Genomic DNA, 18,709 nt, shown 5'->3' with positions numbered 1-18,709 from the left:
TTCATATTTCTCCATTAAAAGAGATATATCCTCACGCATTTTATGTAATTCATTGCCGTCAATAGCAACCATTTGCCCTCCATTAATTTTACTATTGTCCTCAACCATTAATTCCGTGGAAATTACATTCATATCAGAATTAACGGTTGAATTCCCTTCTTTTATGGTTAAATCCGTCCCTTCTATTTCACAAATCTTACCTCGAACATTATCAGCCATACTTTTGTTTCTAGCCTCATTTACGGCCGAACCATTCTGTATTGCAAAAATATTCTAATAATTATTGAAGGGACCTAGCTTGATAATCCAATCCCACCCCATGATGGTTTCGACATCTTTCTTCACTACTCATAAATCCATGAAAAATATTGTATCATTGAAAATGACTCCCAACTTGGGTTTTCCCAAAACTACTATTTCAGTCCCATCAAATTGTCTGACACACATAGATTCTTCCAAGTATACCCCCAGACCAATACTTATAATAATTTTTCCTAGAAATTATTGAAATGCTAGCCCCCGTGTCGAACAACATATCGATGTCTTTCGAGTCAACTCCTACTGTAACTCTCGGACAAGGACAAGGTTCGATTAATCTCTCAGTCATTAAAATTTCATATGTTCTAATTGACTGATCAATATTTATTCCATCTAAAACATCAGTTTCATTAAAATTCACATTTGAACATATATTTTTTAGCAATATCACTGGGATATTTTTCCTATTCGAAATTATTAACATCTTTTTATTGGGATATTTAACAATACCCTTAGGTATTTCCCCCATTTAAAATTATTATAACCTTTACTATTTTAAATTTTATCATCACGATAAAAAAAATTTCCATTAAAATCACTGCTTTCATGAGAATCATATCTCATTTCAGCATTATTATACAATTTATTAACATTGACTTCTCGGTCTCCTACCCACTATATGATTACACCTACAATCATATAGTCAGTTTTCGGCACAATTCACGGCCACATTACCATAATTTGATTGTAAAACCTCAAATTTATTCGTGTTAATACCAGAAATTTTTCTAACATTAGAATTTTCCAATATCTATATCCTTAACGGAAAACCTTCACGAAAATTTTGTTCTTTGACAATACAGGTCTCTACCTTGGCCCTTATAACCACAGCGGGTACATCTCAAATCTTCAATGATTTTTTTATTCCCGGAGAAACCATTTTTTTCATCGGTAATATTTTTCCCATTTAAACCAGACTGACTACATATCTGGCCTTTACCCCCATTACTAGTCAAATTATCAATTTATGTACATCCTAGTATATAATCTTAATCACCTTTTCCATTTCTTTCAATTCCTGGAGGATAACCACAGATCTCTCCGCAAATTCCGAACGATCATCGTTATTATATTTCACCGTTTCCACCATTTCTGGTCTGCCTTTCTTGATTACATTTAAAACTCCTTTTAGACTACTTTCCAAGTCCTAAATTTTCTTAAAACAAACAGCCGACACCAGCGTCTTTCTTCAAATTACCATACTGAATAAAAATTTCAATGTAATATATATTAAATATTATTAATCCTAATGTAATTAAATGATGGCCTATATCCAATTCATTAAGGTTTTGATACAAAATTTTATAACCCACATCCTTAAAGGTTGTAACTTTATTAATAAAGCTAGGCTCAGTATACTTATCACAAAACCATCGTATATTAAAATTTACTTTAATCTAAAATTATGTTGTTACAGAAAGTTATATTATATTTTAAAAAAAACTTTGTTTTAATCCAACTAATCTAAAAATATATTTTTACAAAATTTAAATTACTTAATCAATTAAAATTCTAAAAAAAATATTTTCACAACAAAAATACGATTGCGTTGTGTCCAAAAAAAATTTTAAAATATAAAAAATTTTTGGTTTTCAACTTATTAACGAATTAATCCTGGATTTCGATTATCCTGGGCACACGGTAAACACTTTCAAAAGTAAGAAAAAAAACTTACCAAAAAAATATCAAAAGAATCAAAAATGAGGGAACTTACAAAAAAAATCAAAGATACGAAAAATATAAGAACTTCAAAAATCAATCAAAGGCTTACACAGATAACTCAATAATACTTCGATAAATCTTTATTAAAGCCAAAAATATAATTCAAATACAAAATATTTAATAATTTAAACTTAAAAAACTTTATATTAATTTTCAAAAATTTAAGCACAAATTAATAATATTTAAAAAAAATAGATTACAAAAAAAACGAGAAAAAATGTCATCATAAAATGATTCACATTATATATATATATAAAATATATAAACAGTTATGACACATATCATCATCATTTTCAAGGGATATTACTTTGTCGATATGATCTGTACCAAAATGATTTTCATTATCAATCTCTACTGTCTACATTCAAAAATTTTAATTTTTTCAAAAATATATTTATAATGCATATTTTTAAATGTAAATTTAAATTTTAAAATAAAATAAAAAGATTATGATTTTAGAATTAATTATAAAATTATTATAATAATTTTTGCTATTTATTTAGTAACAAGCTACCTCTATCTCTCTTTTTAAAAAAAATGTAGCACGCTAAAGCTATCAATACTAAAAAAAATAGCTATGGAATAACGCGCTAAATATAGAACACTACAAATTATATAAAGTTCAGGATTGGAACTGAAAAAAGATTTAAAAAATTGTTTTATCTTCATTCTCTTTTATTTCTGTAGTTCTATCCAACTAGACATTTTGTTAATATGTTGAGGGCCTGGCAGTCATACCTATCAAGACAAAAAATGAATACTTTCAATCGAATGATATTTAAATTATCTTTTATTTGATATCCATAGCTATATTTTATTTTGATAAAAATATTCCTCACCCCCCAAGACCTAGACCCGCCCTCTATGAGCGATTATTATTATTACAATAAAAAAAATATTTTAATTACCTTTTATTTGATACTTATATCAAAAAAAAATTTTTTTACACCACCTCCCCCTCCATCCACCCCCCAGTCTAATTCATATCCACCAAGAACAAGAATGAAGACTTTTAGTCAAAAGATATTAAAATTAGCTTTTCTTTGATACCCATATCGATATTTTGCGTTGTTAAAAATATTACTGATCCCCCAAGACCTAGACCCGCCCTCTATCAGTGATTCAATAAAAAAATATTTTAATTACCTTTTATTGATACCCATATCAAAAAAAATATTTTTTACAACCCCCACCTTCCATCCACCCCCCAGACCAAGTCATCATCAAGACCAAGAATGAAGACTTCAGTCAAAAGATATCAAAATTAACTTTTATTTCATACCCATATCGATATTTTGTGTTAATAAAAATATTCCTGACCCTCCAAGACCTAGACCCGCCCTCTATGAGTGATTATTATTATTACAATAAAAAAATATTTTAATTACCTTTTATTTGATACCCATATTTAAAAAAAATTTTTTACACCCCTCCCCCTCCATCCACATATCTTATCATAAGGCCAAAAAAACAACATTGAAAATTAATAAATAACAATAAAATTAAAAAACGAAACGCGCGTAAAACGCTTTTTAAGATAAGATTCCTCTTTATCACGATTAAAACGTAATAATACCCGTATTATCATTCCTTAACTTAAACCCTAATTTTTTAGTTATCCCTTTAAAACCCGTGAAGATCCCGGATAGTTGTGATCCCTTTAAAAATTACGACATATATATTATTCAAAATAAAATGGATATATTATTAAATATATTTTTTTTTCAAAATAAAATGGATATATTAAATATATATTTTTTTAATCTATTTTAATTATAGAAATAAAAAAATTTAGAGCATAATTCGATTTTTTCCGTAGAAAATATAGATCTTTTAATTATATTTGGTTCAAGTGAGGGGGGGGGGTAAAAATCAATATAATTATCCGATCGGTTTTGAATCAATATCGGATCAGTGAAAAATATGTGGATCGACACAGCCCTATTTCTAATCATTTTTATTAAGTTTCGATTTTTTTTACAAATATAAAAGAGGCGTTTACTAATGTACTAAGATTTTTATAAAAATTGATGTTATCAAAAAATAGTTTTTAATTCTAATATATTAATTGAAATGCCCGAAAATTTGAAAAATCAAAATTTTTTTTATCTAAGAGTATCTTTCTACTTTTTATTGATATTAAATTTGTTATAAATGTTGTTTTTAAGATATGTTTAATTGAATGAAGGTATAATGGTAAAAACTTGTCATTTTTACCACTCTGATCTCAAAAATATAAATGTCAGGAGGCTATAATTTTGACTATTTCTTAATTACAACTCTTTTTTTCTTACTAATTTTAAAAAAATCGAAAGGGATGACCAAAAATCTATTTTTTTGCTCATTTGATATGGAATGACCCATAAATCAGAAAACTCTGAATCATATGCCATTATATAGTATTTAGCTATTTTATTTTATAATTTTGTCCTTCAAGAATAATGTGGAATCAGAATTTTCTCTATTATTTTATGATGATCATATGTACCAATTATTGTTCATATTGAATAAATTATAAAAATAATAGAAAATTTAGGAATTATATCGCATCAAAATAAAGGTACATTTCTGATTCATCCATCAGGGAGAAATATCCCAATCGCCCGTCATTACGGGTTAGCTGCTAGTAGTTTTTATGTTTGTCATGTTTAAATTTGTTTACATGATTTTTTTATATGTATTGTTTTATATATTATGCTATTTTTTTTAAATTTAATAAAATTAAATATACAAAAAAGAAAAAAATTTATAAAATTTGGTAGATATATTTTATAAAGAAATATTAAACTACATAATTTAAAATCAGAATATTTCTCTTTTACCAAGCTCATAAAATTCGCTGGGTCATATATATATTAGGTCTGAAATGGGCAGAGGTTCGAAAAAATTTTATATACGTTGTATTCCATATTAAATCAACCAAAAAAGGTCGATTCTCAACCCGACCCCCTTCGATTTTTTTAAAAATTTGTATGTTGGTAGTATATACACTAACTAATAAAAATGTAAAATTTTACTTTTCAAATCGGCTTACTTCATGAGATATGGCCATCTTTAGAAACGCGAAAATTCCAAAATACAGTATATTTAATTTTAAATATCTCAAAAAGTTATTAAGCTGAAGGCATTATTTAAATTTTATTAAATAGCTCTAGAATAGCCCTTTAATATGATATAAAAATTATTTTATTAATAAAAAGTCTATTACCAAAAACCTAAAATAGAAAACCGGAAATAGCTATAAAATAAAAATTGCTCTTTTTTTTCTTTCAAATTTTTTTTACAAATAGACATTATATTTCATAATATTTGTACAAAATTTTAGATTGGGACCATTACTGGGCCAATTTTTTTTACGCTTTAAATATTAGTAGTATTGCTTAAAGGCATCAATTAGATGACTTTTATGTATAGAAGCATTATCCATAACTAAGATGGCATCTGGTGGTATACTAATAATCTCCATTAACGAATTTCGGAATAATATACCATTATATGATCCTTCGATGATTTTATAATGTATAACTCCACAAATTCCTATAGTGCAAACTACACTTACATTTTTCCCTTTTGAGGATGGAACCTTTATTGTTGGTCTAACATTGAGTGGTACCCAAGCATAGACAGGTACAACATGAAAATTGATGCCTGTTTCGTCGAGAAAATAGAGTCCCTAAATTATACCAAATATTTAGTAATTTACGAAACAAATAAAAAGAAAATTCCTTTATGATCGGGCCGATTATATTTTTTTTATAAATGTTTCGGGCTGTGAGCCCACTAGTAGACATTATGTCATATTTAACATATAAGTTTAGCGATTTTATTTTAGAGAGAAAATAATTGTAAAAATATTTATAACTTTATTTAGCTAATTATTTTTATTACATGAATATCAAATGGAAATTAATATTGTTGTAATTAAATTAAATAATATCATACATTAAATTATCTAATGAATTAGAATAACGTTTGACTTTCATTTTTTAAAATTTGTATTTTTTCATTGCGAGAACTTGTAGCAAATTTTTCTTTCAGTTGATTTATGATTTCGGCTTCATCTTTTTTTGCTTGATCCTCTAGATTTATTTTAAAAACTTTTTTAATTTTTCCCTGAATTTTCAAAAATTTATTTACAGGATATTTTTTTTCATTTAACCTTTTCTTTTTAATAGGTGTCTCCCCTAAAAATGGCAAAGTTTCATTTAAAGTTGAAATTGAAGTATTAAAATCTGTATAAGAGTCGGGATTATTGCATGGTTGATCAGGTTCAGAATCGCTAAATGTTTCATTAATAGTTGAGTTAGAAGGTAAGTTAGAAATAAAAGGTAATGTGATCAGGATCGTAGAAGTAAAAGGTGAGATCAGATTTGTTGGATATTTTTTTAATTTTTTCCGGCAAGAGCTACAAATTTTTTGATTAATTGATAAGCTAGAATTCACTTCTATCATCCATTGTAAAACATTTCTAAGATCGTAACGTACTGAATGAGATTTTATTCTAAAGGGATTACAGCACTTTACTGGAATAGAAATAACTTTTCTAGACATTTAAATTTTTTGGTAAGGAATAAGATAGCTATTAATTTTATATAATTATTTTAAATTAAAAATAAATTGGATAATGAATACCGATAATTTAATTTTCTTAGAAAAATGGCTTTATAAAATTAATCAATAAAAATGACGGCTGTTGCTGTTGGAATTGAATTTGATTTTTATAATTCATTCATATAATTGCCAGGTCAAAAATCTCGAATTTAAAAAGAATTTTTTTGGTGGGGGGGGGGGGGCGAATATAAATCTTAAGATGGGGTTCGGATTTCAGTTTTAATACTATTATTCACAAATATTATCACTTTTGTTAAAAAAATAATTACTCATTTCGTGTAATATAGAATTTAAGCCATAATATTTATATTTAAAGCGTAATAACTATTGACCCAGTAATGGTCCCAATCTAGGATTTTGTACAAATATTAAGATATATAATGTCTATTTGTTAAAAAATTTTGAAAGAAAAAAAAGGGCAATTTTTATTTTATAACCATTTCCGGTTTTCTATTTCCGGTTTTTGGTAATAAAATTATTTTTAATATAATAAATTTTATATCATATTAAAGGGCTTTTCTAGAGTTATTTAATAAAGTTTAAATTATACCTTTAGCTTAATTCTTTTTGAGATATTTAAAATTAAATATGGTGTATTTTGAACTTTTCGCGTTTCTAAAGATGGCCATATCTCATGAAGTAAGCTGAGTTGAGAATTAAAATTTTATATTATTGCTAGTTAGTGTATATACTACCATCATGCAAATTTTAAAAAAAATCGAAGAGGGTCGGGTTGAATCTTCATTTGATTTGATATGGAATACAACATATATATAATTTTTATCGAACAATTAATAGATGGAATAAAAAAAAACTCTTTCTAAATCTAATATTCTTCATTATACTTAATCTTATAACAAAATTTTAAAAGTAAAAAGAAATTGGAAAGGAATTTTTTTAAGCGTTTTATGATTGTTATTATTTAAATTTAATAAAATGTATGACGGAGTCTAATATTTTATTTAACACTTTCTTTCTTATTTCTTATATATAACGAAATATAAAAAATGGGCCATAAAATAATCAAAATATAAAAAAATTCGGGCCCGGTGTAGTATTGTAAAATCAATACGGTATTGATTCTACAATATTGTAAAATACGGTATTGATAATTTATAACCGAACCTCAACTTTTACGAATAAAATCTAAAATTAATGAATGAAATTGGTGCATTTAAATTCATTTTATAAATTTATATCAAGCAATAACAGATAAATATCAAAACAATAAAAGAATACTTATTAATAGGAAATTATCTTTTACTAAATTGGTCATTTATTGTAATTATATTTAATATTATTGCAATAAAATAAAGTTTCAGTTTAAAAGAATAATTTAAAACATTAAGATTTGATATATAAAAAAATTTTTATGCCATAAATATAAGTATTAAATTTAAATCAGCTAAAACAGAGTTAATAAAGGATCGAATCAAAAGATCGCCGATCCTGGATTCGATCCTAAATTTATCAATTTTCCTGGATTCGGAATCCTGACCTCAAATTGAGGATCGTAATCGAGATCTTTTTCTTAAATATTCGATCCCGATCCTTTTAAAAATTAATTTTTTACTTAAAAAGCAACAAATAAAATAAAAATTTTGAAAATTAAATTAAAATATTATTTTAAAAAAAATATCTATCTACATCATATTTTATCAACCACCATTCCACCATATTTCAAAAATTTCATTTCTTCAATTTTTGGAAGAGATTTAAGCCTACAAATACAAGTTTTATTTATTTAATTTTATTATAATATAAATAAATCTAGGTTTTAATAATGTCCTTCATTATAGAAGATGATACATCTACTAGTACTACTATTGATATGACAGTAGATATAGGTGAGAATGAGAATCTTTTACCATTTCATAATTTACGTAAGTATTTTACTCTATGTGAAACGGATGGAAGTAGCCAGACAATGATCTATGCAAAATGTTCTTTATGCAAAAACAAGATTTCCTCCTCAAAGATTAGTAGCTCAAATTTAAAGAGACATCTGAAAGTTTATTTTAAAAATATAATTTTTATTATTTATGAAAAGTATAACAATATGAATATAATAAGGATTATTTACAATAATTAATATATTTATCTATGTATTAATCATAATCTTAATTATAATAATCATATATTAGAAGAAAATATTGTAAATTTTGTATTTTAAGATAATTTATACATGACCTTTTTAACCACTTATAAATAATAATATACCTTAATATGTTTAACAATGTTTGTGTTGACCCTTTATTCATGAGTTCTAAAATGCCAAAAGCATCACTATATTCATATCATAGGAAAATTATTTATGAAGAGTATACAATATGCATATAATAAGGATTATTTACAATAATTAATATATTTATTGATGTGTTAATCTTAATTATAATAATCATATATTAGAAGAAAATATTGTAAACTTGGATTTTTAAGATAATTTATATGACCTTTTTAACCCCATATAAATATTATATCATATATTTATATAACAAATTTGTTTTGAACCCTTTATCATTTTATTTGTTTAAACACATTGTTTTTTTAACTTATATTTTAAAAAAATTTCCATCTAAAATTTTAAAAATATAATTTGATTCAGGGAAATTTATCCAAATCTGTTACATAATATTTTTTTCTTTTATAAAGAAAAAGCATAGTGAATTCAAAAATGAGATTGCCAAACACCTCTACAAAAGCAAATTGTTCCTGGTTGCAGATCGAAACAAACTAAATTAAATTTTTATAATCTTAATTAACATGCCTTCAATATCACAAAAAACAGCTGACAAAGTAATCATGGAGTTTATTATTGACACCTTTCAATCACTTTCACTGGTTGATGATCCTTCATTCCAGAAAATGATTAAAACATTTTCTCCGACGACAAAAGTTATTTGTCGTCAGACTCTAGGCAACAAAATCTACCGCATCTACTGATATGACAATAAAGCTTATAAGAGATTTGTCAGAAGTCTCCTATGTATGCACCACTGCTGATTGTTGGAGTGGTCATCGAAGGTATATTATATTTATATGAATTTTATATTATTTTATTTTAGGGCTTTTATTGGAGTTACTGTCCATTGGATGGACCCATTAACCCTCAAGAGAAGATCAGCAGCTTTGGCACTGAGGCGTATAATAGGAAAGCAAACATATGATGTTTTGGCTAAGGAAATTATGGATATCCACAAGACTTATAAAATTCATAATAAGGTGGTTAAGATGGTGACCGATAATGGAACCAACTTTGTCAAGGCATTCAAGTAATATTTATATTTAACAAAAAAAATTATTTATAATGAATTTTTTATTTTTTCTAGAGTATTTGGAGAAAATGAAGAAGATAGTGAGGATATGGAATTAATAAATTTGGATGACATATTATCTGTTGATGACTCAAATAATCCTATCAGCCTTCCAAAGCATCAACGTTGTTGTTGCCATAATCTAAACCTGACTGCAACCAAAGATGCTGAGAAGGCAGAAAATGATAATAATTATAAGCGAATATCTAGAACAACGTTTGCTAAATGTTTAGCCTTAATTAATTAACAGAATATGTCCCCCAAAAAGATATTCTATTGCAGAAATTGGGAAGGTATTTAATAGCTCCTAACAAGACTAGGTGGAACTCTTATTTTAAGTCCATGAAATTAATGGACAAGATGCTTTCTGAAATGTTTTCAGAAGTTGAAGATGTTTATGATCAAATAGGGTTCACAATGTTTAGACAAGAAGAATGTTACTTTGTCAAAGAATATGCTTTAGTAATACAATTTGATTTTTATAATAACTAAAATTTAAATATTAAAGGTTATGGAACCCTTGGCCACCTCATTAAAGATCTTGGAACGGGAGGATAACATGGAGCAGGGATATCTAACCCCGGTTTTAACCATACTTATAGATAAGTTAAAGAAATTTAGCTGCCTGCGATATTGTCAGCCGCTTGTAGAGTGTGTGCTGTGCTTAGTGGTATTGATAAAAGGTAATAAATTTTTATGCAATTTTTTTATATTATTAGACATCAGATATCTGCAAAATTTATTAAAAAAATTATTAAAATATTTTTAACAGGTCTGATCTACTAAGCCTCTGATATCTGGTAAAATTTTAATGAGCCTAATAGGCATTAAAAATTATTAAATTTATTCAATATTATACAATTGGTCAGGCCTGACTGTAAAATCTAAATGGCTAACTTTTGCAGATACCTGATTTATATGAATGAACGTATCACGATCTTTTGAAAAAAATAGGAATGAAATCCAGGATCGACCTTTTTTAAAAAAGAGGATCACGATCACCATCCTTTTCTTATTTATTTCTGATTGATGCAAAATTAACTAATATAAAAATTAAATAAATATTGTATAAATTTATTGTAATTGAATAATATAATATATAATAACAATTAGAATATATTTATTTATAATTAAAATTAGCCTTTAATATTAAAATTTTTTCAAAATTATCATCATTTAAACATCCACGTTTTTCATTAAGTACATGTTTAGCTTTACTAATTGATGGCAAGGATGTGTTATATTCAATAAAAAAAATTTTTAAATTAACATAATTATTAAAAATATTTACTGAATTATCATTAGAATAAAAATAATTATTAATTGAAAGAGCATTTTGTGATGAATTTTTCCCCAAAAAGGTGTCGATTTCATCCATGCATTCATTTGAAGGATCTGCATGTGGTTGACCCTGTATATTTTCTAAATGAGCAATTAACCTTTCTTTTAGCAACAAATTTTGTGGCAAAAGGCCAATTGAGCTTAAACTTTGGGTGAATTATTGATGCCAATATATTACTGTCATCATATAGTGAAGGAAATCAATATTAATAAATGATAATTAATTTATTATTAAATTAGTGTTCATTCATATAAATCAGGTATCTGCAAAAGTTAGCCCTTTAGATTTTACAGTCAGGCCTGACCAAATGTATAATGTTGAATAAATTTAATAATTTTTAATGCCTATTAGGCTCATTAAAATTTTACCAGATATCAGAGGCTTAGTAGACCAGACCTGTTAAAAATATTTTACTAATTTTTTTAATAAATTTTGCAGATATCTGATATCTAATAATATAAAAAAATTGCATAAAAATTTATTACCTTTTATCAATACCACTAAGCACACACTCTACAAGCGGCTGACAATATCGCAGGCAGCTAAATTTCTTTAATTTATCTATAAGTATGGTTAAAACCGGGGTTAGATATCGCTGCTCCATGTTATCCTCCCGTTCCAAGATCTTTAATGAGATAGCTAAGGGTTCCATAACCTTTGGTATTTAAATTTTAGTTATTATAAAAATCTAATTGTATTACTAAAGCATATTCTTTGACAAAGTAACATTCTTCTTGTCTAAACATTGTGAACCCTATTTTATCACAAACATCTTCAACTTCTGAAAACTTTTCAGAAAGCATCTTGTCCATTAATTTAATGGACTGAAAATAAGAGTTCCACCTAGTCTTGTTAGGAGCTATTAAATACCTTCCCAATTTCTGCAATAGAATATCTTTTTGGGGGACATAGTCTGTTTATTAATTAAAGCTAAACATTTAGCAAACGTTGTTCTAGATATTCGCTTATAATTATTATCATTTTCTGCCTTCTCAGCATCTTTGGTTGCAATCAGGTTTCGATTATGGCAACAACAACGTTGATGCTTCGGAAGGCTGATAGGATTATTTGAGTCATCAACAGATAATATGTCATCCAAATTTATTAATTCCATATCCTCACTATCTTCTTCATTTTCTCCAAATACTCTAGAAAAAATAAAAAATTTATTATAAATAATTTTTTTTGTTAAATATAAATATTACTTGAATGCCTTGACAAAGTTGGTTCCATTATCGGTCACCATCTTCACCACCTTATTATGAATTTTATAAGTCTTGTGGATATCCATAATTTCCTTAGCCAAAACATCATATGTTTGCTTTCCTATTATACGCCTCAGTGCCAAAGCTGCTGATCTTCTCTTGAGGGTTAATGGGTCCATCCAATGGACAGTAACTCCAATAAAAGCCCTAAAATAAAATAATTCATATAAATATGATATACCTTCGATGACCACTCCAACAATCAGCAGTGGTTCATACATAGGAGACTTCTGACAAATCTCTTATAAGCTTTGTTGTCATATCAGTAAACGCGGTAGAGATTTTGTTGCCTAGAGTCTGACGACAAATAACTTTTGTCGTGGGGAAAAATGTTTTAATCATTTTCTGGAATGAAGGATCATCAAACAGTGAAAGTGTGTGTCAATAATAAACTCCATGATTACTTTGTCCGCTGTTTTTTGTGATATTGAAGGCATGCTAAGATTATAAAAATTTAATTTAGTTTGTTTCGATCTGCAACCAGGAACAATTTGCTTTTGTAGAGGTGTTTGGCAATCTCATTTTTGAATTCACTATGCTTTTTCTTTATAAAAGAAAAAAATATTATGTAACAGATTTGGATGAAAGTAAATTCCCCTGAATCAAATCATATTTTTAAAATTTTAGATGGAAATTTTTTTAAATATAAGTTAAAAAAACAATGTGTTTAAACAAATAAAATGATAAAGGGTTCAAAACAAATTTGTTATATAAATATATGATATAATATTTATATGGGGTTAAAAAGGTCATATAAATTATCTTAAAAATCCAAGTTTACAATATTTTCTTCTAATATATGATTATCATAATTAAGATTAACACATCAATAAATATATTAATTATTGTAAATAATCCTTATATGCATATTGTATACTCTTCATAAATAATTTTCCTATGATATGAATATAGTGATGCTTTTGGCATTTTAGAACTCATGAATAAAAGGTCAACACAAATATTGTTAAACATATTAAGATATATTATTATTTATAAGTGGTTAAAAAGGTCATGTATAAATTATCTTAAAATACAAAATTTACAATATTTTCTTCTAATATATGATTATTATAATTAAGATTATGATTAATACATAGATAAATATATTAATTATTGTAAATAATCCTTATTATATGCATATTGTTATACTTTTCATAAATAATAAAAATTATATTTTTAAAATAAACTTTTAGATGTCTCTTTAAATTTGAGCTACTAATCTTCGAGGAGGAAATTGCATAAAGAACATTTTGCATAGATCATTGTCTGGCTACTTCCATCCGTTTCACATAGAGTAAAATACTTACGTAAATTATGAAATGGTAAAAGATTCTCATTCTCACCTCTATCTACTGTCATATCAGTAGTACTAGTAGATTATCATCTTCTAAATTTATAATGGAGGACATTATTAAACCCTAGATTTATTTATAATATAATTAAATTAATAAAACTTGTATTTGTAGGCTTTAAATCACTTCCAAAAATTGAAGAAATCAAATTTTTGAAATATGGTGGAATGGTGGTTGATAAAATATGATGTAGATAGATATTTTTTTTTAAATAATATTTTAATTTAATTTTCAAAATTTTTATTTTATTTGTTGCTTTTTAAGTAAAAAATTAATTTTTAAAAGGATCGGGGTCGAATATTTAAGAAAAAGATCTCGATCACGATCCTCAATTTGAGGTCAGGATTCCGAATCCAGGAAAATTGACAAATTTAGGATCGAATCCAGGATCGGCGATCTTTTGATTCGATCCTTTAACAACTCTGATTTTAACCATAAGATGAAAATTGTTAGAAATAATGCGTTAACAAATAAAAATTATATAGGATATCAAGAATTGTAAAATAAATAAATTCCCTGGAATAATTATATAAAAGAATAGAAAATCATTTTTATAAACATTTAAATATATTTAATATTAAATCTATTTTAAATAAATTTTTTACAAATCAAAAATGGCCGTAAATATTTTTGAATCAATGAAAAAATATATAGGGGAAATGTGCCATGAATGGCCATGTTTTTGCTTTTTTGAAAAAAAGGTATTAAAATTTATGTTTAACCAAACAAATTTTATACCAATGTGTAGCCTAAATATTAATCTTTATAATAAAATTTGAATCAAAGCTCTATGTATAATATCTTATAAGCTAAATGAGATTATGTGAAAGTTGTTTTTCTGACCAATGTATTCACTGGCCATATACTATGTGTTAACTGGCCATAATATATTATTTAAGAATTTTATTATAAATATAAAATAATACAATATGAAATACTTGTAAAAGACTTATATTGATATTTCTACATTTTTTAGTTATATAGAAAATTAATTATACACTAATTTAATTAGTATTAAAATCTCAATTTATTACCACATCTATTTAATGATAATATTATAAATTAATATCTTAATTATCATTTTACTAAACATTCTTAATCTTGTTCATCATTTTATTTCACCAAATGTTGTTTTGCAAGAGCTTTTCATTTATATATGAAAATGTGAATGTGCGAATTGAGGCCAGTCAATACCCACCTTTATTATTATTATGCGCCCTATATGTCTATTAGATAAAGCTTTTAAAGTCTAATTTTTTGTGTAAATAATGCTAAATGCCTAATGATAATATTTATATAAAATATCAGTAATCTAAATTAGTAATTTTTTCACCAAAAAAAAATGTATAAGGTGATTTTTCGAGAAAGAGGTACTAAAAACAGTTTATTTGAAATATTTTTTTATTGAATTGCTATATTCAATAAATGAACTTAGGTAAGGTACATATCATAAATATACACATTTTGACCAATTTTGAGAGAAATTGGTCCAATAGATTAAAAGTTAAAGGGTGGTAGCCAGTCTTCAACCATGGCCGTTTATAGCACATTTCCCCTAATAATAGATATTTTACAATTTTAATGGCCGCCAATATATTTAAAACGATGAAAACATCTCTTAAAAATCAATACGGTATTGAACAATACCAAAATATCACTACGGTATTGAAACTACAATGGGTATTGATTTCACAATCTTACACCGCGTTAAAAATAAAAGTAAATTTTTATAAAATTTAATAAAGAATTTGTGAACTTCGATACAAATAGTGATAATCATATAAAATAAAATTGAATTATAACATGTCATGCAAATACTGATATTGTATAATAATTTAATTAAAAAATATAATATATCTCCGGTTAGAAGAGATTGAAGATAGGGATATTAACCGTGACGATATATACAAACAATAACAGTTTAGGTGATTCGCAAATATAATTAGGGTCGAAAAATGAACACATGTCATTTTAAACTATAATTTTTTAAAAATAAGTATATTATTGTGAAATAATTTTTTTTTAATAATGTCTATAATGATTGCGAATTTCAAAAAATACAATTTAAAAAAAGAGGTTTAAAGCCCAAATTAATAAAAATGCATGCCGACCAAAGACCTACAATAAATCGACCGAAAGCCCTCAAAAAAGACATTTAACTGAATTCTTGCCAAAGCCATTTTTTTCCCCAAATTAAAAGAAAATTGTGATAAGAAAATGATCGAATATTATAACATAAATTCGTCGTTTATAACAATACTACTAGAGAAATATTATAAAAACCTATAAATCTTATTTTTATAAAAAAAAAAGCTAATTATAAAAACTAACTGAAAAAAGTATTAGTAATATGCATAGCTTATTTCATGACATTATGGTTTTTTTTACGATTCCGCAAAAATCATGAAGTTTCGAATTCATTATACCCCCAAAACTTACGATATTATCTTGTTACAACAAATGTTTTAGCTTTAACATCCATATGGATTGAACTTTCCATCTTACTCATATCTTATCAATTCTACCTAAAAAAATTTAAATAAAATTAAAATTTACATAAAAGAAATGTTTAACGACTTTTGAAATGAATGAAAATATTGACCTACCCTCTCTTTTTTTAAAACTACTCGATTTTAAAAGATAACCATATTCCATTTGAAAAAAGATTAATGGTTAAGAAAAGGTTTTTAAGAATGAATTTTAATAATGCCATTAGAATATGCAAGTGGTGCTCAAAATTATTATAATAAAATGTTTATTTTGAAAAAAATAATATTTATATATATTCTATTTTACATAAGACGTATTTATTGGATGGCTCGTTAGCTTCCCGTGCTTCAGCCTATTTAGCAGGGCAGTATTTGTCTCGACCAGAAATATTTCAAAAGGAACTCGCAGGGTTTTTATCTTGGGCCGTTCATAACATCCATGCACTTTCTCTTGTTACCAGTATTTATATTTATCACTTACATATAATTAATATAGTCAATTATAAATGAACAAAAATGATTATTTAATATAGATATGCACAATTAAACATATGCCAATGGGTCACATCAACTAAAATAACAAAATTTTTATACTTAAAATGAATGAAACCAGCATGATAGCTATTTATTATAACAATCACCTTGTGGCTGCCTCATAAAATAAAATATATTTACAACATAATGGGAATCGAATTTGTCTTATACTATTTTAAATTTTACTTTAATTCTACATAAATAAATATTTTGAAACTATTCTTTATATTATCAGTTTTATAATCTCTGAATTTTTATGCACATTAATAAATCTCCCCCAAAATATCACGTAAAATAATACCAGTGGAAAAAATTCCAAGGAAAGGAAATCCCTAGGATAAATATTTAGCGGGAAACCCATTTTTTGAAATATAAACATCCTGAAACATATCTATGTAAGGATAGACTCAACCCCTTTCCTACATCCCTAAGCTTGTAATGGGGAAAATAGCATATAGAAAAAAAAAACTCGACCTAAATAATGATGGGAAAAACATGATGGAAAAAACTGAGGGAAATTTTAATAAAAAAACTGCCGGTAAATAAACTTTAAAAATACTATCTTAAATAAAGTGGGGAATACATTTTTCGATTAGAATATTTCTATTAGAGTCCTGCATCGGATTTATTTTGTTTGGTCCGGTTCGAGATTTATAACTATTTTAACCACCGATCCAATCCTATATTTTTTTTAAAAAATTATTATTTATGAAATAGACCCGAAAAATATATTGAATTTTTGAAAAAGTAATGATAACAACAACGAAAAAATTATAAGTTCTCAAGAATTTTTCTTAGTTTCTTGAAAGGAATATTTATAAAAACATTAGGAAAACAAAATAATTTAATACCTTTTTGTCAAGGTGAGAGAATATCTATCCCAGTCAGACTGATTTGAGTTCCGTTAAATCGATCCCGGCAGGGCTCTAATTTGAAGGTTTCAAATAAGAAGTATAAGTTCTCCTTAAAATTTGTTTAAATATATTTAATCTAGTGGAAAACATTTACACGGTACGATCCATACTTTTAGCTTTATCATATACATTCAAATATGGCGGAAGAGATGATATGCTACCCTACGGTTTTTTTAAAAATTTTGTAATATTTTTATTTATTATCACAATGCGGCCTTGGTGACCTAACTGGAATGATAATTATAATATTAACCCCTGTGCATAATGGTAATTGCTTTAATGGGTAAAAAAAACGGATAAACCTAGTTCTTAACCAAGAACAATTACCTCAATCTTGGGTTTAAACAAATATAGCTTAACTTTGAAGAGAGCATAAATAAATTAACTCGCACATCTATGCATAGTCTTCTTCATTAAACACCTGTAGATTGAGCAAAATTAGCTGATTTTTAACCATTTAAATTTTAAAGAGATTGTTTTCAAGCATCTTTAACTTTGAAATGAATGTTAATAATTAAACCGAAAATTGTAACGACAAATATGAATATTACAAATGGTAATGATTTTACGGTATAGACATGGTATTATTTATAATTAAAAGTATTGAATGATACTGACCAAGACCGTGGTATCGGTGCCTTGTTGTACAATGCCCTTACCAATATTTACAAGGCTTAGATTTTATATGGCAATTATCTTTTTTTAGTGTTTAAAAAAACATCATTTTTGATAGATATAATATGCCTGGTCTGATTTGGACCAGGATTTTATATTTACAAGACCTGCTTACGAATCATGAACACAAAAAGAATTACGCATTTTGTTCCAACAATAATGAACAATTATTC

At 26.1% G+C, this 18,709-nt stretch overlaps 1 protein-coding gene across 6 annotated transcripts in view; it reads left to right on the top strand.

Annotated features, from left to right (window-relative positions):
• The window catches only part of LOC135931651 (tubulin-specific chaperone D-like), a 100,306-nt gene that overhangs the window by 14,020 nt on the left and 67,577 nt on the right, over window positions 1-18,709 (top strand). For all 6 annotated transcript variants that reach the window (XM_065468899.1, XM_065468898.1, XM_065468903.1 and 3 more), the window contains 2 exons: window positions 16,726-16,873; window positions 17,942-18,028. In XM_065468899.1, coding sequence (XP_065324971.1) covers window positions 16,726-16,873; window positions 17,942-18,028 — 235 coding nt within the window. The remainder of the gene's footprint in view (window positions 1-16,725; window positions 16,874-17,941; window positions 18,029-18,709) is intronic.

Source organism: Gordionus sp. m RMFG-2023, chromosome 1 (genome assembly GCF_954871325.1).
Source record: "Gordionus sp. m RMFG-2023 chromosome 1, tfGorSpeb1-WG-v2, whole genome shotgun sequence".
In the NCBI taxonomy this organism is placed as follows: domain Eukaryota; kingdom Metazoa; phylum Nematomorpha; class Gordioida; order Chordodea; family Parachordodidae; genus Gordionus; species Gordionus sp. m RMFG-2023.
Note: the sequence above shows the minus strand (reverse complement) of the source record. Positions and strands in the feature narration are given on the sequence as shown.